At 54.9% G+C, this 18,421-nt stretch overlaps 2 protein-coding genes across 3 annotated transcripts; both read right to left on the reverse strand.

Moving 5' to 3' along the window:
* Window positions 1-3,207: 3,207 nt before the first annotated feature.
* Window positions 3,208-5,720, reverse strand: HOXB5 (homeobox B5). The gene is made up of 2 exons (XM_065909676.1): window positions 5,097-5,720; window positions 3,208-4,433 (listed from the first exon to the last, which is right to left on the reverse strand). The coding sequence occupies exons 1-2, from the start codon at window positions 5,653-5,655 to the stop codon at window positions 4,186-4,188; spliced, it is 807 nt and encodes a 268-aa protein (XP_065765748.1). The 5' UTR covers window positions 5,656-5,720; the 3' UTR covers window positions 3,208-4,185.
* A 1,959-nt stretch (window positions 5,721-7,679) lies between these two features.
* On the reverse strand, window positions 7,680-16,370 carry HOXB6 (homeobox B6). Of its 2 annotated transcripts, XM_065909681.1 has the most exons (3): window positions 16,198-16,370; window positions 9,606-9,973; window positions 7,680-8,578 (listed from the first exon to the last, which is right to left on the reverse strand). In XM_065909681.1, the coding sequence occupies exons 1-3, from the start codon at window positions 16,368-16,370 to the stop codon at window positions 8,319-8,321; spliced, it is 801 nt and encodes a 266-aa protein (XP_065765753.1). In that variant the 3' UTR covers window positions 7,680-8,318. The 2 variants fall into 2 exon arrangements, with proteins under 2 accessions (XP_065765753.1, XP_065765755.1); XM_065909683.1 differs by lacking the exon at window positions 16,198-16,370 and having other exon boundaries at window positions 7,681-8,578; window positions 9,606-15,645.
* Window positions 16,371-18,421: the final 2,051 nt, after the last annotated feature.

An 18,421-nucleotide genomic window follows, 5' to 3' on the forward strand; every position in this document is an offset into this window, starting at 1 on the left:
GCCTGGGGCAGAGAGAGCTCCTTTGCATGAGAAATCCCTTGGAAGCTCTCATCCTCTCCCCCAACAGATCCTTGCTGGGGTTCAGAGAAGACAGTTACCCAGAGAACCTGAAGTGGGGAAGAGGAAAGCCCAGCTAGGCTGGGATCTTCCCCAGATAGGATCTGCTCAGAGCAAGAGGAGATCCTCCAAGAGTTTTGGCTATTGTGGCAGAAGTGGGCACCCCCACCAGAGCTGCCCTTTGCCATTCCGGAAAATCTCTCTAGATATCCCCAGCAGATGTCCTTGGGCTGCTGGCCCCACACATTCTTTATCAGGATTTGCAGAACTGATGTGGAAGGGGGCCAAAAAATCTTTAGCGGCAGGCCTGGTGGTCTGGGGTTTCTGAGAGAGGGTGGCTGGTGGCATCAGAGTGAGACCAGGGGCACCATAGGAATGAGGTTGCCCAGGAGGCCCCTCATCAGATTCTGTGCCCACTAAACTCTTCCTTTGCATCTTATTTAACTCATTTGCCTTGTCCAGGGTGGAAACCTGTGGAAGTCATGCCTCCAAATTTTACTAGAATTTTAAATTGTGCTTGATGTCCTCTGGGAGTTGAGCAGAATCTCCTTTCCATGAGGCACAGATGCCCCAACATTCTGGGAGAGATGTGTCTTCACACCAAGGGGAGGACACCTTTGCACTCAAAGCCTCTGTCCTCTGTCCTCTTTGCACTCAAAGCCCATGAAGGATATCTGGTAAATTAGGCCTAGACAGGGATCTGAGAGCTCAGGGAATAGAGAGCAGCTGAAGGAGAAAGCAGAGATGGGGAGAGAGCGCAGATGTTCTTTAATGTGAAAAGGGGAGGATCTTGTGACCCTCTCCTGGTCCCAAAAATCAGAAACCCCTTAAGTTGTCACAGGTCCAATTCCAGGGACAACACGAGTTGGTGAGCTAAATCTAGAGATGGCAAAAGCAGGCATGAGGGGATGGTTGATCCCCATGTATGTTAAAAATGGAGAGGTCAATTTGGTGAGGAGGAGGCCTCTAGCTTTCAGAAAGAGGGTGACTTATCCTTAGAAAATAACGGCCCCCTGGGGGTCAAATAATGCAATCCTTCTGGTTTGCGGTGCCACAAAACAAAGGGCCTCTAGGCTCTGGTAGGGAGAGAAGAAGAAAGGAGAGAAAGAGAGCACCTTTCCAATTTTCTCTCCCAGCTCCGGAGACCCTTCTACTCTCCCGACAGTTGGGAATCTGTGTTCTTCAGCAACTTTTATTTTTGGAGGGATCGCTAGGGATCTGCTTAAACACATAGATCCTCTAGACAAAAAAAGAAGCTCTCCCCTTCTCCCCGCTCCTGGCCAGGAATTAGGTTTTGGATTTGAGGGAAATGCCCCCCTCTGTCTGCTCCCCACTTGGACCTCAGGACCCTACATAGAGTCAAGTCAGCAGGTTGGCTTGGGACCAAAAGTCTGAAGTTGGGTGCGAAGGCAGGCGCGGCGCTCCCCATCCCAGGTAACCCAGATGAAGGCATGGAGAACCCAGGTACCCCCTTTCATGGGGTCAAAGATCTAAAAGCCAGAGAGTGCGCCAGTGCAAGGCAGCCCACAGCAGCTGCTTAGCCTTCCCCAGGCTTTTTCTCAGCTCAGATGTATCCAGATAAAAGTGCCTAGCGGCGCCCCCACACACACCCCTGACAGATGAATGTCATAAAGGTTCTTTCCTGGGGGTGGGGAGGCGTCTATCTGAAGATGCCCAGTAGTGGAGTGCCCCCTCCACCATGGGGCCCTCCTATCAGCAGTACACACCCTTCCTTTGTTGCCCCCTAAATTTCCAAGAGGACTGAAGGGACCCACACAAGCCTGCAAAAGAGTCAGGCACTCCTGCAAATAAAATCAAGCACCCCCCCGACTGCGGAGGCCTTATCACACTGAACCAGGTGCTGCCCCACTTCAGACACCCAGCTGGTCAGAACTTGGTGCAAAACCAGGCTAAATTTCCCCCACTTATTACCCTATAGCCCTGCTGGAGGCAGTTTCCTTTCCCTACTTTCCAGCCCCACAATTTCAAGGGGAAAAGCGAAAGCTGGAAGCAACTTACTGCGGGAGAGCTGGGCCTGGGCTGCCGCCACACCACCGCCTTCTGGGCCCGGAGAGCGCTCACCTACCTCTGCCCCCTTCCCCACCACAGCGAGCAGTTAAAGTGTCACTTAACATTCTGGAGAATGTGAAATATACCGCGCGGTGTCAACTCCCCAAAACCATAAAACTAACTTTATGGACCTCACGTGACTTTCTCGAGCCAGTGAGGGGTATCTGTCTGACTTCTCCGCGATTTTTACGATCTAACTTCAAGATAAAACCCCTATCCATTTGACATCTAAATGTCATAGCGACTTTTGGGATAGTTTGCTATGGACAAAGGGGGACAAAGTCAAGGGGGAAGGGGGAAAGAGGGCCCAATAGAGCCTCCAAGACCCTCGGCTGCCTCCTCACCAGCTCCCCCTCCCCCCCAGCCCTGTAAGAAGTTGGGCCAAGCTGGAAGGGACGGACCGGGTAAGTGTCCAGACTTGACTCTTGTACTCAGGGTGGAGGCTGACTTGGATGGAAGAGGATTGGGCCCGGGCCCTGGGCCAGTTCGGCTGAAGGGGAAACCAAGGGTCTTCTAGGAGGGACCCCAGCTCCTAATCAAGAGGGCAGGTCAGTTGGGCCCCTGGAGAGAGGAAGCCCTTGATAAATGTAGAAGAGACTGAGGGTGAGGGAAACCTTTGAAATTGAGCTGATTTTTTTTGGAGGGGGGGTTGCCTACTGGGTGACAGGGTAATTGGGATTTAGACTAGGGGACAAGGGGGCTGGGCAGGCCTGTATCTCTTCCAAAAGACCAGGAGCGTCCTGCTCAGGGCTTAGGCCCAAATTACTTTTCCTGAAGAGGTTTCCAGAGACTTTTCTGGCCAGCTGGTGGAAGGCCAGGGTGGAGTCTAGCTCAGCCTCTCCCTGGTCCCTTGCTCCAGCTTCAGGTGGGATTTCTGGGCCTCCCAGTTCCCCAGGCATGAAAGCCTGTCCCCTGACCCAAATACCGCTGACTAAGCAGAGACTTAAGAGGCTGAGAGGGGCTGCTGGGGAGCATCCTACTCTCCCTTCCCCACACCCCAGATCTATCAAGAATGGTCTAGGGTGTGCCTGGTGATGGGAGAGGCAGGCCCCCAGAGAAAAGACAAGTGGAAGGGCAGTGGAGGAGGGGAGACATTTATTTGACTTCAAGGAAAGCTACAAACAAATACCAAAAGCGAATCACTGAGACAGGCCCGGCAGAGACAGATTTCACACGTAGCACAGCATCCACTCGCTCACTACAAATGGTCTTGGAATCGAAATGGGTACGGAAGAGGGGATAAGGTCTGACCCAGACTATCCCCGCATTTACAAGCTTTGGGCCCTCTATGCCAGACCCATGGATTCACAGAGAAATACACAAGACGTCTTACACTGAGGATTATTTTTGTTTTCCGAGGCTCCCAGACCAGGCCTTGTGGGGCCTACCCAGGCAGCAGGAACTTAAATCTCACTATGTACCTTCCCTCTTTTCAACATCACCCCTTTGGTCCCCCTTAGCCCCCTCCCACCTCAGGACCAAGCCTTAGGAGACTTGGGTCTGGGAGTGGGGAGAGAGGAGGAAGAGGAAGGAGGAAAGAGATACAGTCATGGACTCCCGGTCTCCGAGGCCAGCTCAGCTGGGCCCGGCGCTGCGGCACTATCCCACCTCAACTGCTGCCCCTTTTAGAGAAGTTTCCAGCTGAAACTCAAAATACAGCGATCATCCTTTTATAAATAAGTTATAACACAGATGGGGAGGGGAAAGTTCACATTAAACATGCGAGTTTCTTTTTTTCCTGGGGGAAGGAGTGCAACCACAGACACGAACATTCAGAAACACTGGCGGATTGGGGGTGAGCGCAGGGGAGTGGGGAGCATGGAGGGAAAATAATAATTATCATTATTATTACAATAATAACAAGATTAACCAGTCCAGGAGAGAGGGAGCCACAGGAAGACCTAAGACCAAACGAAAAAATCGTAACACAAGGCCCGGGCTGAGGCAGGCTCGTGGGAACCGGTTCCCAGCGGGCGGCGGCAGCGCGAGGAGGCTTGGAGGGGCCAGGGCTGGGGGCGGCGTGAACTCTTAGGCCGCCCGGGGCTCCTCCCGGCGGGCTCAGGGCTGGAAGGCGCTGCCGGCTGTAGCCAGGCTCATACTTTTCAGTTTGTTGTCTTTCTTCCACTTCATGCGCCGGTTCTGGAACCAGATCTTGATCTGGCGCTCGGACAGGCAGAGCGCGTGGGCGATCTCGATGCGCCGCCGCCGCGTCAGGTAGCGGTTGAAGTGGAACTCCTTCTCCAGCTCCAGGGTCTGGTAGCGGGTGTACGCGGTTCGGGCCCTTTTCCCGTCCGGCCCGGTCATGTCTGGAGCAGACAGAGCAGAGAGGCGAGGCCGCGTTATTCTGGTTAAGGGAGGGGGCACTGGGTGGGAGGGGGGCGTGGAGCAGGACCCAGGCGTCCCCGGCACCCAGCTCACCGCAGCTCCGATCCTCCCCACTCCAGATGCCCGCATCCGAGCTTGCTTTCTGATGCCCCCTTCTCCTACCGCCCCCACTTCTGCCCGCAGCGAATGCGCCCGGCTTTGTCTCCTCACCCTTCGCTGGGCTCAGGCGGCCACTCACCCCGGGAGGGAGGAGAACGGTTGCACTTTTGCCCTGGAAAGCTCGCTTTACCGCTCGCCCCTCCTCTGCAAAAAGCAGTCTCAAAATTTCGGGGGCAAGCAGGACCCTTCCCCATGTCACATAAACCCCATCCTTCATCCTAAAGCTAGTACAGCTGGGCAAATAAAACGTAAGGCGAATCTGGGAACAAATTATTAAAAATACTCCTCTTCAACCCCCCAGCTAAGCCCTCTTTTGGCTCTGTCCCCCCGAGCTGTGAGGACCCTCTTAGAGTCTTCTCCCCCTCCGAAAAAAAAGAAATCTATATTTGAGGAAAAGCCAAGCTCTCCTCGCCGACTCCCCCCACCCCCAAACGCGGAGAAGGAAAAGCCGAGGAGACAAAAAGGGGAGCGAGAGCGAGAATTACCATGGCTGATGTGAAGCTTCCTCATCCAGGGGAATATCTGCGGAGTCTGCCCCTCGGGCGCGGCTGTGGAGGTGGCCATGGGCTCTGGCTGCGCCCGAGCTAGGCTTGGGCTGCTTAGCTGGCTCGCCGCTTCCTCAGGCTCCGAGGACGCGCTGGCCTCGTCTATTTCGGTGAAATTGGCGCTGGAGCTGGCCGGGGTCGCCTGGTCGGAGGGGGACGAAGCAGAGGGCTTGGCGCCGTGGCTGTCGCCGTTGGTGCAGGGCAAGGACTCGGGCGAGGACAGGGAGCAGCTCGACGCCGCTTGCCTGAAGCGGGGCTCCTGGGCGGGCGCAGGGAAGGCGCGCGAGCTCTCGCCCACCGCCCCAAAGTGGCTGGAGGAGGCCGAGGAGCGGTTGACGCTGAGGTCCATCCCATTGTAATTGTAGTAAGAGCCGGTGTGCATGGCAGCGGGATCCCTGTAAGAGCCGCTCAGAGAGCTGCCACTGCCATAATTTAGCAACTGATAGTCCGGGCCATTTGGATAACGCCCCGAGAAGGAGTTTACAAAGTACGAGCTCATTTGGGTGATTTTGGAGGGCTTGATTTGTGGATCGTGGTCGTTATAACCCTGTGCTTCACGATTTATGATGTATTAATGAATTATAGCGATGCACTGTACTTCGTTTTGCTATGTATGCGGCCAAATATGGGGGGGGGTTGGAAGGGGGATGGGGGGGCGTTGGGGAATCACGTGCTTTTGTTGACCAGTCGTAAATTCTCGCTGATGACCTCAAGAGGTAATTCATGCTCTATGGTTACAAATAATGACGATCCGAGAATCGTTAGGGCCGATTCAATGCGAGCCTCCGAGAGAGGGGGAAAAAGGAGAAGGGGGAGAAACAGGGAGAAGGTTGGCGGCGGCCTCTGAGCAGAGCGCGCCACCTCCCGGCGAACGGCGGGAGCGCGGGCCGCCGACCGCCATGGCGGCGACGACTGCCTCCCTGCTGGCTCCGTGCAACCGCCGGGCTAGAAAGAAGCCCGGCCTAGGTTCACCCGAAGGGTTGAATCTTTTAGAGGAGAAACCCGATTAAGCCTTTACCCACTTTCTCGTAAGTGGAGTTTCTCTATCGTTCGGTACTTCTCCCTGTCGTCGTCGTCGTTATTATTTTAACTCAGGATAAGGTGACCAAAGCTTGATTTGCTCTTCCTCTACTCGGGCCTTGCAAGTCTCCGAGTTGGGGGCAGAAATGAGGGAGAGGTTGGAAGATGTGTGTGAAAAACAATTATTGCAAAGGGTTTTCCCCGTGAGCTCGGCCTGGTCTGCTTCCTGACCCGGCTGCAGTGGTCCATCCACAGCATCCAGGCCAAGCCCGTGGGGCAAAGGCGAGGGTTCGAAGGAGAAATTTTCGCTTCTCCGGGTCCCCTTAGAAGTTTGAAATCCTCTTCCTCATCCTTAGCCCAGGAGACGGAAGGACGGCAGAACAGGATAGGGACCCTAAAGGAAGAGGCCAGCTGGGGCTAAGTGGTTTAGATGGGAGAAAAATGGTAGAGGCCACCGCATCAGGGACTGGGCTTTGGCTGTAAACCCGGTCCTGAGATTCTGGGATCAAGGAAGAATCCTTTTCGCTTTCTCACCAACTGCCTGCTATTGCCTTGGGAAGCCCTACTTGAGACCCCTTGCTGGCATCTGGGTAGTTTCAGAATTTGCCGGGCGGCTCACGCCTTCCCGGGAAAGGAGTTCGGAGGACCAGCAGCGCCTTGCTGAGCGCGCTTGGCGGCCAGAGACCGCCACAGCTGGGCCCCCTCTGCCGGATGGCTATTTTCTTTAAAAATAAAAAAGGGAAAGAGAGGGAGGAGGAAGAAAGGAAAACAGTCTCCTCATCTTGTCGCCTGGGTGAGGGCGGGGGTGGGGGTGGGGTGGAATGGGGTGGGGACAGAATGGGTCCGTTATAGTTGATGGGATGTAACCAAACTGCCCCATCACCTGGCTTCCTGCCCTCAGGTCTCCAAAGAGCAGGGGAAAGTCTTGCCCTTCGCCCAGGCGCCTGCCGGCGGCTTCACATCCCCCTACTTGCCGCTGAGCCACTACTTGAGGCAGGAAGGGACGCCTGGAGACTGCAGCTGTGGGCAGGGAGACAGACACCCGGTGGCCCCAATTTAGGCCAGGAGCCGAGGGCCAAGGCCGGCGGAAATCAGGCCATGTGGGCAGGCCAAAGATCGCCGGCCTCAGGGATCCTGCGGACAGAACCCAGCGCTGAGGCACTGAGACCCGCCTGGCTCAGTCTCTGCAGGAGCTCCCGGCTAGGGGGCCTCGGTGGCGTTCCCTCCTGCCACGGACAAACGAAGAAAAGCTAGAGAATAATAGGGGGACGACTCTTCTCCGTCCCCCAGTTCTGCACCAGAAGAGGCCGTTGTGAGCCTCAGCACCGGCGAGGCGCGGCGTTGGAGCCTGGGCCGGACCGCTGCAGCCTTTATCTCAACTGTAACTTCCGAGTCGCGTCTGGCCCTCTGGGGCCGACCAGAGCTCCGGCCTTCGCTGCAGAGTTTCCGGCACCGGGACGCAGGGGTGGCGGAGGGGGTGGGGGAGTGGCAGGGGAGGAGCAGAGGTGACTGAGTAGCGAGGTTTTACGTCTTTATTATTATTATTATTAATATTAATATTATTACCGAAGTATTTCACGTCCAGAGCTAAGACACGACTACAAACACAACACATAGAAAATTAATAAAATAGAACTTTGTTTTCTTCTGAGGCTCCTCTTCTTACTTCTAGGTAGTATGTGCTCCTTCCAGTGGCTTTGGGGAGGGGCTGGGAGAGAGGTCTGGGGTCAGGGAGTCTTCGAGGCCCCCGCTGAGGGGACTGCGAATCTACCATTGAACCGTGCACGGGCGACATGGACGAAATGAGACGCGACACGGACAAGAGCATTTTGCTCTGCTTCCAGGAAACATCAAGTGAGTCCGGTCCTCAGTTCTCCCGCGGGAGCCTGTTCGGGCCGAGGCGGTTCTGCGGGCTGGAGGCGGCGCTGGGGTGCCGGCTGGGCTCAGGCAGCACGGCCTCCCAGCGCCCAGCGAGCGCTCTGCGGGCGGGGGCGTCCAGGGGAGCGCGGGGCCCCGCCTGTCGCGCTCTGGAGAGCAGGTCCCCAGGCTCCCCCGCCCGCAGAGCCTTCCCCGGAGCTCTCCGCTGCCCTCCGTTCCCCGCAGGCCTCTCCCTTCGCGTCCCCCCGCCCCCTGCCAGCGCCTTCATTCGGCCGGTTTTTCTTCTTCCTCCTCGGCACTGAGCTGAGACGCGCTGAGCAGTTTGCTCTCCTTTTTCCACTTCATGCGCCGGTTCTGGAACCAGATCTTGATCTGCCGTTCCGTCAGGCACAGGGCGTGCGCGATCTCAATGCGCCGCCGCCGCGTCAGGTAGCGATTGTAGTGAAACTCCTTTTCCAGCTCCAGCGTCTGGTAGCGCGTGTAGGTCTGGCGGCCGCGTCGGCCGCTGGGCCCAAAGGAGGAACCTGTTACGCAGAGAGGAGATGTTGAGGCCTGGGGTCACCAAGGCCAGAAGCCCCCTCCCCCACTCGACCCTCAAACGGGGCCTCTAGCCTGTCCCGGGATGTCCTCCACTCTCTCTGGTTCCCTGGCCCCCCTTTCCTCACTTCTCCAGCGCCCCCTCCAGATTCCCTCCGGGCCTCCTAGGCTTTTGCCTTCTGTCTAGATTCTTGGTGGGGGGATGGGAGGAGCAGTTTTAAATCCCACCTGAGCCTAGGGGGAGGGGCTGGAGAAGCACTGGCCAGGTGTGTCTCTTCCTAGACGCATCTTTTCTTTCCATCTGGCTCCCCACCACCCCGTGATAGATTCCGGCCCTTAATCTGTAATGACGTGGATCGATCCGTAGTCAGCATTAAGGGCTCCTCACTTTCGTGTCCCATTAATGGACATCAATTTGGGATTTAAGACCGACAAATAATCCAACCTGAGACCCCGGCGCCTGCTTCTGCCTCTCTCCGACTCCGCCCGCTCCTTCTCTTTCTTCCCCTTATTCTCCCCCCCTCCCCTGACTACCACCCCTTTCCGGGTGCCTCCTCTTTCCCCAGCCCCCGACCCCCAGGGAAAACCAGTCCGGGACAGACTCAACTCTCCCTCGCCAGCGTCACGCCGCCCCCCTTCCCATGACGTACTCCGTTTTTAATGAACAGTCTTGGGGTGGGGGACCGGGGCAGAGCTGGGGGCGCCAGGGAGAGCCCAGCCACTGGCTGCGCGGGCTCTGCCTGCCTCCCTGACCCGGATCTCGGCTGCGGCCTGGCCCTCGCAGAGAACCCACTCGCTCCCCCTGGCTCGGAGTGCATCTGGGACTTTGCAAACTTTGCAACTCCTGAGGGCGTGAGGGCAGCGCGGGAGATGGAGGCAGGCCCCCAATCTTCCCTAAGCTCCAACCCTAGAGGCTCTCTCCGTGGAAGAACTGGGGGGGGGGTCTCTAGTTCTGACTCTGGGGGGTGGGGGGAGCCCGCGGGGGTCGCGGCAGCCGCGGCAACTCTCACTCACTGTTGCATGAATTCATCCGCTGCATCCAGGGGTAGACCGGGGTGGAGCACTTCTGCTCCTCGGTCTCGCCGAACACGCTCTTGTCCTGCGCGCAGTCGGACTTCCGCGGCTCCGGGTGGAACGGGGGCGGCTCGTCGGCGCCCGAGAGCGCGCAGGCCGACTCCTTCTCGCGGTAGAAGGCCGGCGCCGGCCCGTAGTCGCAGGGCGCCGCCCGGCCGTAGCCGCCGCCGGCCGGCGGGTAATAGGAGGAAGCAGCAAAGCCCTTGTCCTGGCCGGGCCCGGGCCCGTAGGGCGCGGGGTAGTGCCTCAGAGGGTCCGCATAGCCCGACGAGTAGAGCGGGAGCTGGCCCAGGAAGGACTCCTGCCCGCTGGCCAGAGTGACGGGAAAGGTGGAGTTCACGAAATAGGAACTCATTGGGAGGGGAGGCGCGCGCGGCCGCTGCTGCTCCGCCGGGCTTATGATTTGTTGTGTTTTATAGTCCGAGCGCCGCGCCTATTAGTAGTATATCTGAGATTGGGTTTTAGCTGAGGGGGGATGGCGAGGTGCCAGTGAGGGCCAGAAGGAAATACAACCATCTGATCCAACACTGACCAATGGCAGAGGCAGGAATTGTCAAATAGCACCCAGGAGGAGCGCAGCCCGCGCGAGGGACCCGCGCACAAACCTATCAACCTTTTTTTCCTCCTTCTTCTCCTTCTGCTTTCTCTCTCTCTCTCTCCCCAACAGCACAACGCGTCCCGTTCCACCTACGTAGGATCTGCGAAAGAGGCGTCTGTGCCTTTGAGGGAGGAGGGAGCACTTGGATTGAGACCACCCCATCCTCCAGTGATTAAATAAATATATCCCTCCCCTCCCCACGCAGAATAGGAAAAAGTTAATTGTGTTTTCAGAAAAGTTAACCCCTGACTTGCTTGAGCCCCATTCCCTCAAGGGAAGGTGGATAAATATCTCCGAATCTCGAATCTCAGTCTCCCTAGAAGAGAACTAAAGGAGAAGGCTGGTTTCTCGGGTTTTGTGTTGGTAGGAGGAGAGAAGAGTTCTCCGCTGATTAGCATCGCTTTCAGAAATCGAGAAGCAAAAGAAGAAGAAACCATCTCCTTCCCAGGTTTTGAAAACCGTTTTTCCTGTATCTCAGATCTACTCCCAAGCCTGAGCTTATTATTCCTATTTCTCTACAGCTCTTGTAGTCTGAGAGGCAGGCCAGAGGACCCAGAAGACTGAGAATTGGGAGGAGGGTCTGAGCCTAAAAGCTTCTCCCTTTTGCTATGCAACTAGGCTCAGAGCTTCTTGGAAGGCTACCGCTGCTGCTGCCCAAGATATCTTGCCTGGTTCTAGTATGCACTGCTTGCTCTTGGCACAGGAAGGGGCACTGGGAAGAGGGGGATAGGGAGAGGAGGGGTGAGAGGTTTGTCTGATCCCTATCCTGCCTGCAACTCTCCCTCCACCCAACTTCCTGCCCCAAAAGACATTAGAATATCCTGGGCTACAGATTCTTAGGTATCAAGGTGTCTCAGTAAGCACAGGGAAGAAAATTGTTCCTCCTCCAGTTTCAGGTCCTCAAACCCTCCTGCTTTTGGAGACAATCAGAAACCACTGGGAAGAGAGGAGCCATCGCTCCTTTTCCAGGTCTCTCCAGAAGCTGGCAGTTCTTTTTTAATTAATTCTTTCTCAAGACGGTTTTTGTTTCATTTTATAAAGGGGAGGGTTGGGTCCTCCTGGGACCGCAGCAAGCAGCTTACCACCATCATTCCGTATCCCCTCTCCAGATGCTCACTACCCTTCTGTCTCTCAGCATCTCTACAATCCCTCCCACCTCTCATATTTATATCACCAGCCTGCTGCCTACAAGCTTTGGTGTGAGAGTGTGTGTACATCTCTGACTCTTATTTTAGGAAAATGAGCATTGGAATCAGCCCGGAAGACTGAACCACAGTGTATTTTCAACATTCTAATGTGCATAAAGGATGACAAGCTTTGGACCTGGGGCCAGGAATGGGTCAGAATATGGGACAAAACCTGATCATGAAGGGACCAGGCTGACCCTTCTCTGACTTGTTCTTTGGACTCCTTTTTGTGGGCCAAATCTGCCTACTGAAGATGACACAAGACACTAGGAAAAGTGGTAAAGGATTGAGGTTAGTGACCAGGGATGGAACTTGATTGTTGCAAAGTGGCCCACAAGGCTCCCTAAACTTAGGACAACTTCTTGGCTGTGCCTTCATGGTTAAGTGGCTATTCCTGGTTGTCCCATCAACAACTTCCTAGCCCCTCTTGGGGAGGGGGTTGTCAAGATTTAAAAAATAAACTCTAGCCTCCTGATGATGCAGAGTCATAAGTGCTCAAATCCAGCTGTGATTAGGCCCACTCCTGGAAAGGAATGGAGAACATTTGGGCTGGAGGAGCAAGGTGGGGAGAGTGCCTTGTATACCTCCCTCCTCCTTGCTACTGAGGCTGGGCCTTGGGCCTCAGCCCTCCCTTCTTCCTTTCTGGTTACAGTGTCCTCCAACTAGGACTGTTTGGTATGGGCTTTCCCGTGAAGCCTGGATAACATAAGGTTCAGTGAGAGATGAAGACTTACCCTATGATAGAAGCATGAAAACAATCGCCTTATCCTTAGAGTCATAGCCCCAAATTAACCTCACCTCTGCAGGTTGCCTGTCGTGAGATGGAGCCGCAAAGGCAGGGCCTGGGCGCCTGGAGTCGGGCATGAAAGGAAATAGCGCCTCATCGCTCTTATCTAAGCCCAGAGGTATTTATGAGCGTTTATTCGTCTGATCCGTTTGTTTGGGAGAAAGAGCAGGCAGGCAGGGCTGGGCCAGAGGCTGCCTGACTTCTGGAGTCAGATCTCTATGAATCTGTCTGTGGTTGCATCCACCGTCGTCGGTGTGTCTCCAAGAGGGAACATATAAATACACAGTGGGCACAGCCATCTGCTGGTCTGGGGTGTCTCTCCTTGCTCAAGGAGGAGGTGTGTGTACAGAGAGGTGGATGTAAATGTGTCCTAAGTCTTGAGTACACAACAGAAGGATTGTATAGAAATCCCATTGGCAGGACTTTATAATTGTAATTTCTTGAGCTGTGAATCTGTGGTCCTGTGGACGTACACACATTCCAGCTCCCCGGTAAATGTTGAAGTTGTGTTCAGCTCCAGAGTAGAATTCTGCACGGGTAATCTCGGGGATGATATTTGCCAGTAGGTGTTTGGAGGGGAGGGGTATTGAGACATTGTCCAGGCTTCCCACTTCCTCTTAGCTGCAAAGTTCCCCCCACCCCCGGCTCTTAAGAGTTGTGGGCAACTTCCCCCACCCCAATCTCAACTCTGATTGGGGTGGGGTGAATTCAAACATCTCAACCCAATTCTTCCTCTAGATTCTATGATTCTCTGGATTTGGGGAACATATATATTCCCGGAGGAGCAGTGTGGCATCTCCCAATCTTTGAGAGCAGTTTACAGGGAACACTGCCTTAAAATTGGCTCCTCCAAAGCAAGGTACAAATACATTTCCATTATGCAAATGAATGGAATCTTCTCTGTTGGAGGGGGAAGCAGTGGCTCTCAGCTCCGTCTTCCCAGGCTCATGGGCACCCTAAGAGCCCTTAAAGGTTTCAACCCTCTGTACAGTCGCCTTCCCCTCTCCATCTGTCCTTCTGATTGTCCGAAAGCAAAACCTCCGAGGGGCTCAAGACTTTCAAGGAGCACTCCCTTGGGGGCTCCTGCACCGGGCCGGGCCTTCCAGCCGCCAGAAAGTCACTCTCTGCTGAAGAGCTGAAAGCGCTGCTCCTGCGACGCAGACTCGCAAGGCGCCAGAGGCTCAGGCCTCAGAGACCGCGCGTTTGCCCCTAGTACCGCTGGGCCCCTCGACTTCGGCAGCTCCTCCAGTTCCAGACCCCGTAACACCTAGGCCTGCCTGGCACCAGAGGCAATTTCCTGGAGCCCCCCGCCCAGGAACTGGGGCCACAGCACCTTGAAAGGAGCGGCCAGAGCTTCCTCCTGCGGCTTGAAAGCCCGAGCTAATCAGTAACCCGTGAGACGGGCCAATATTCAAACTCGGCGGCAGCGGCGCGTACCCTCGCCCTCGCCACCCCCTCCTGGGAAAGCTGTCGGCTTCAGCGAGTGTGAGGAGTCGGGCAGGAACGGAAATTACAATGCTTTGCTTCCTTAATGATTGATCCCCACTCCCCGCTTTTTCCCAAAGCATGTTTGTGTCGATTTCGCTTGAAATGATCAGGAATGGGGAAGGGGACACACACTCGCAGACACCAACAATTTCCAGAAAGCTCGGTTCAGTTCTTTCACCATACACTCAACCGGCCAAGGAACTGGCAAGACCCACCAGTCAACCCGGAGAACACAGACTCGGTTTGTCTTTTGACAACCGAGTGGAACTGCCCGGGCCGGCGCCTCCCCTGCAGGACCCCTCCCTTGGCCGAAAAGAAAACCAAATAAACCTTGAACAGCCTTGGCCTCGGATGGATCTCCCTAGCGGCCCTGGTGATCCCCTCTTGAGTTTGGCGGGGACGTCGGGGAGAGGGCTCTGGACTCTGATCCCCCAACCCTTTGATTCAGGGCCCCGTGCCCGCCAGATGCAGTATTAGTCCTTTTAAAATATGCCCTAGGAAAAAGCCGCTTCCCCCAGTCAGCCGCCAGGTTTGGAGCTGGGATGGGCCTGACAAGAGAGAGGGATCCTCGTTCTCCAATCCACATGTGGGCAAGCTGGAACCAAGATCTAGCGGAAGGTGATAATCTGGGCCGAAAGTCCCCAGAATCCCGCCGAACCTGAGCGGCTGGGGGCTCGGGGCGTGGGGCCGGGTTCAGGCAGCGACGCTGGGCTTGCGGCGCCGAAGCCGCATGTCTCCAAACGGACGGTAGATGGCAGCAAACCGCATAATTTGGGTCAGAGCGAGCTGTCTAAGGGATGATTTATACCCCGCCAAGACTACAGGAGAAAAAGACCTTTAGTCTGGGTGGGTTTGGGGAATTTTTCCTTTGAGAATAGGCTCCGAGTGCCGCGAGTGCTGGCCGAGAACTTCTCTGGTTTCGCAGCCGAGGGGTCCCTTCAGGCACCCATACTGGGCCTGCTTCGAGGGCATCTGCCTGTGCCACCAGGGGCCCCCTCCCGCGCCACAAGTGGCTCTGTCTCTCTCTTCTCAGCTCAGTATTGAGAAGGCCAATATTCCCCTATGCGCATCCAGACCCTGCAATCCCTGGGCCACCAGAGACCTGAGATTGAAATCTCTGCATCTGGTCCTTAAAAGGAGGAAAGCAATCACCTATTTCTGCAAACCAAACTAAATCACAGTCTCTCCTGCTTCTCGCGCCCTAAGTCCCTTATCTCTCAGCTGGCAGCTTCCCCAGAACCCCTCTCTATTTTTAAGTCTTCACCTAGCGACTGGCGCCTTCTTCAACCCCACCAGCTACTTTAGGAATCTCGGCCTCCCGCCCCACGGTTCTTCTCCCGGCTCCCCCCACCCCACCCCCCACCCCAGGCCTGGCTCAGGAATGGAATCAGGCGCCGGAGGGACAAGGCTAGCTGTCTGAGCTCAGTGCCAGGCAGCCTTCTAGTCCAGACACCATCAAATCCCTAATGGGGATTTCTTTTAATTTTCTTCTCTTTATTTTTCTTTTGTGTTTCCATGCCTAAAACAACAACGTGTTAAACAGCTTCTTCACAATCACCACATTTGGATCCAGGAAAGTTTGAAACGTTTCCACATCAGACACACATGGCAATTTTCTCCTCCACAGAAATCCACACACCCCATACCAATAAAACGCAAGGTACAGAACCAGTATTACACAGAAACCAACACGCTGTAACCTACCGCCGTTAAAAACCACAAAATTGTCTCCCTGCAGAGCCAGCCTCCCTCCTACGGGAGTGGCCAAAGATCTGAGCATTTTCAGGCAGGCTTCTTGGGAGGAGGGGGTCTCCCTCAATTTGGGTGCCTCCACCCACAGCTCTTTAATTTCAGACATGTTTCCGAAGGGAGATAATGAGTATTTCTCTGTGAATTGTTCTTTCTGTATCTCTCTAGCCGCCTGCTCGCCCTCGCTGGCCTCAACGGAGATTCCAGGCCCTCCAGAGACCAGGACATCTCTCAGTGCCACCGCCCCTCGTGCCAACACTGCCGGAAAGCCACGGATATCCGTACCCACACCGGGCAAGAGAACTGTGCTGGGGCAATTGGGGGAGGCCGGAACCAGGGAGAGATGGTGGGAGGGGGAGGGGGGCAAACCCACAGAGGCCGTAGCAACCAGCTTTATGCAGGCACCCCAAGCCCAGACACCCTGTATCCTTTCTTTCGCAGCCCTCTAGCTTAAAGCTCTTCTCCCAGTTTAAAAAGGCCACTTAGAGCTCGCCTCCGTGGCCCCTTTAGGTTCCTCCGACCGTCTTCCCTGCCTTGCTTCTCCTCCAGGAAGCAACCACCCCTCTCTCAGCCACCGAATTTCCTAGGCAGCCTCTCCCTGCAGCGCCCAGAGGTGGGGTTCAGCCCTGTCTTGGAAGAGAGGGGGAGAGAGACAAACCCAAGCCCCACCCCCTACAAAACCGATGCAAAAGAATAAGAAGAAAATTGTAGAATCTCCCTTACCTTTGCAGACCTTGGGGTTTCTTTCCTCCGATCGAAAGGGGTGGGAGAAAGGGGGGGGAAAGAGCGTTCGGTTTCTTCTTCATCTTCCAGATAATATTGTCCCAACCTGAGAGCCGTTGTTTCCCCTTCTCTGACTTGGGAGAGAGGGTGTTTCGCTTTTCTGATATTTGCATAGAAAATGGAGTAAGTTCTGGCTTTGAAAAATGGTATCAGGCTGCAGTCCTGGGCAGATTGTCCATTTACTCTCCATGATGACTAAAATCCCAGATCAGCAAGCAAATTAACTTAGAAATTAAAATTATTTTTGGTTCTCTCTTTTGTGTAATTCCCACCCCTCCTTCTCTCTCTCTCTCTCTCTCTCCCCCGCTCTCTCTTCTTTTCTCTCCCCCTCGGTTTTCCTCTCTCTCTTTTGCTTTATCGAGCTGATACTGAAGTATAAAAATATCAAGAGGCTGGAGCCCTGAAGGACGACAGTGCTCCGACCTAGGTGTGGTGTCCAAAAGAATGCTGCATTATAACCACCAGGGAAATGATAAAAAGTTCATGTTCACGATCGCCCGGCCACATGACCGGCGCTGGCCAATCGCTGGATTCAACCACTCATAAACTTCTATCACAAAGTTGTAAATTTTCATAAAACAACAAGGAATTTATTGCATTTCTTCATGGCTGCTCCACCAGCAACCCTTTTCTCAGTCGCCATCTTCTTTTCTTCTCCTTCTCGATTTTTGGGGAAACCCCAATCTGAGAAGGTGTGAGATTTGGGGAGTGGGGAATCAGATAGAGGAGGCACAAGCATCCATCTGGGAAGGGGGTTCTTTTTGGAACCTCGCTATTCTCACTGGAGCTCTGTCTTTCTTTTCTAGTAAAAATTCACCCCAAAACCTCCACACAGGATCTTTTCTAAGGCACTTTGGGGGTGAGTTGGGAGCAACAGCCAATGTCCAGAGCTGCCATTAGCCTCAGGGCAAAATGAAAGCGTTAAGACCCCTTTTCTCCCTCTGAGTGCCCCCCTCACTCCCAGCCCTATAGATGGCAGGACCCCACCTGTGAGGGCTTGTAGCACTGCGGGTGTGGGGACCATAGATCCCCTAGGGCCTAGCTTTTGCCCCAAGTAAGGTGACCCTAACGGAGGCCAAGGCAGAGACTCTAGCCACCGAATGATTGCCTCTGCACCCCAGGAATTGGAGGAGAGCAAAGCCGGACCTGGACACTTGGCTCTCTCGCCCAAATGTGCACTTGCCCAGGTTCCCAAGGACAACTCCCCATGCCCTCTGCGGGGGGAAGGGGTGGTCTGCGGTCCTTAGAGTGGGTACCGCAGGTTTAGGAGCCTTTTACTTACAAATTTAGAGTAAACAGATTCTCCTAAACCACGCTTCCTTCCAATCCTCTTCCCTTTTCAGTACCCAATGCCTGTTTTTTAAATTTAAATAAGCCAGGATTTATAATCGAATAAATACTAAAAAATCAGCTCCGTAGGTCTAGGCTGCGTCCTCCGGTATTTCTCTCGCAATCGAGGGGATATTTTGGAGCCAAACAATCCAAATTCACCCCGGGTTTCCCAGGTCCCCTGATACACGGCGGTATTTTGAATTGAGCTACCAGCGCCCAAATTCAGGAAAGGAAATAACCTCCCTCGCAAAATGTTTTTCTTTTTCTCTTTCTCTGTACCCCGGAGAAGATTTCCAGGTTGCCGGCATTGCGGACAGCGGGCAGGAAAGCGCGGCGGCAGCCGGCGGAGCCCGGGCGGCCCGGCGGCCGGGCTCAGAGCGGCCGGGATGCGGCCACGGCAGCGGGTAACTCGCGATGCTCAGCCTCTCGCTCCCGGCGCTCATTATTTTCTCCCCCAATTTTAAGTTTTACTTGGGTCCATGGGTCAATTTAGAATGAGGTCAATTAAATGAAAGTAAAATAAATTGAAATAAAATAACCGAATAGCTCTTGCGGAAAATATTTGCGGGCTGAGCGGAAAGCCGGGCGCATCTCGAGGTTGGAGGCCTGTCTGGGCGGCCGGGAGGTTTCTGCTCGCCCGCCCGGCCTGTGCCCAGCGCCGCCTGCCCACCCACCCGCCGGCCGGAGACCGAGTGGATTTGGGTGGTCACCTTCCCTTTCCTTCTGCTCTTCCTTAGCTTGGGGCCTAGCACTTTGGATTTCAGCTCTGTATGTGTCCCGTGGCGGTGCCGACACAGCCTGGTGTGAAGGCTTGGATGAGGACGGGTCTGTG

This window comes from Muntiacus reevesi, chromosome 18 (genome assembly GCF_963930625.1).
Source record: "Muntiacus reevesi chromosome 18, mMunRee1.1, whole genome shotgun sequence".
In the NCBI taxonomy this organism is placed as follows: domain Eukaryota; kingdom Metazoa; phylum Chordata; class Mammalia; order Artiodactyla; family Cervidae; genus Muntiacus; species Muntiacus reevesi.

What these genes read in the sequence shown, in the direction of transcription:
- HOXB5 (XM_065909676.1), bottom strand. Translation starts at nt 5,655, where the DNA reads ATGAGCTCGTACTTTGTAAACTCCTTCTCGGGGCGTTATCCAAATGGC. An exon ending in GAAGCTTCACATCAGCCATG is followed by an intron (nt 4,434 to 5,096) that starts GTAATTCTCGCT and finishes TGTCTGCTCCAG; the next exon opens with ACATGACCGGGCCGGACGGG.
- HOXB6 (XM_065909681.1), bottom strand. Translation starts at nt 16,370, where the DNA reads ATGCAAATATCAGAAAAGCGAAACACCCTCTCTCCCAAGTCAGAGAAG. An exon ending in AAACCCCAAGGTCTGCAAAG is followed by an intron (nt 9,974 to 16,197) that starts GTAAGGGAGATT and finishes CACTCTGGCCAG; the next exon opens with CGGGCAGGAGTCCTTCCTGG. An exon ending in GCGGATGAATTCATGCAACA is followed by an intron (nt 8,579 to 9,605) that starts GTGAGTGAGAGT and finishes TCTGCGTAACAG; the next exon opens with GTTCCTCCTTTGGGCCCAGC.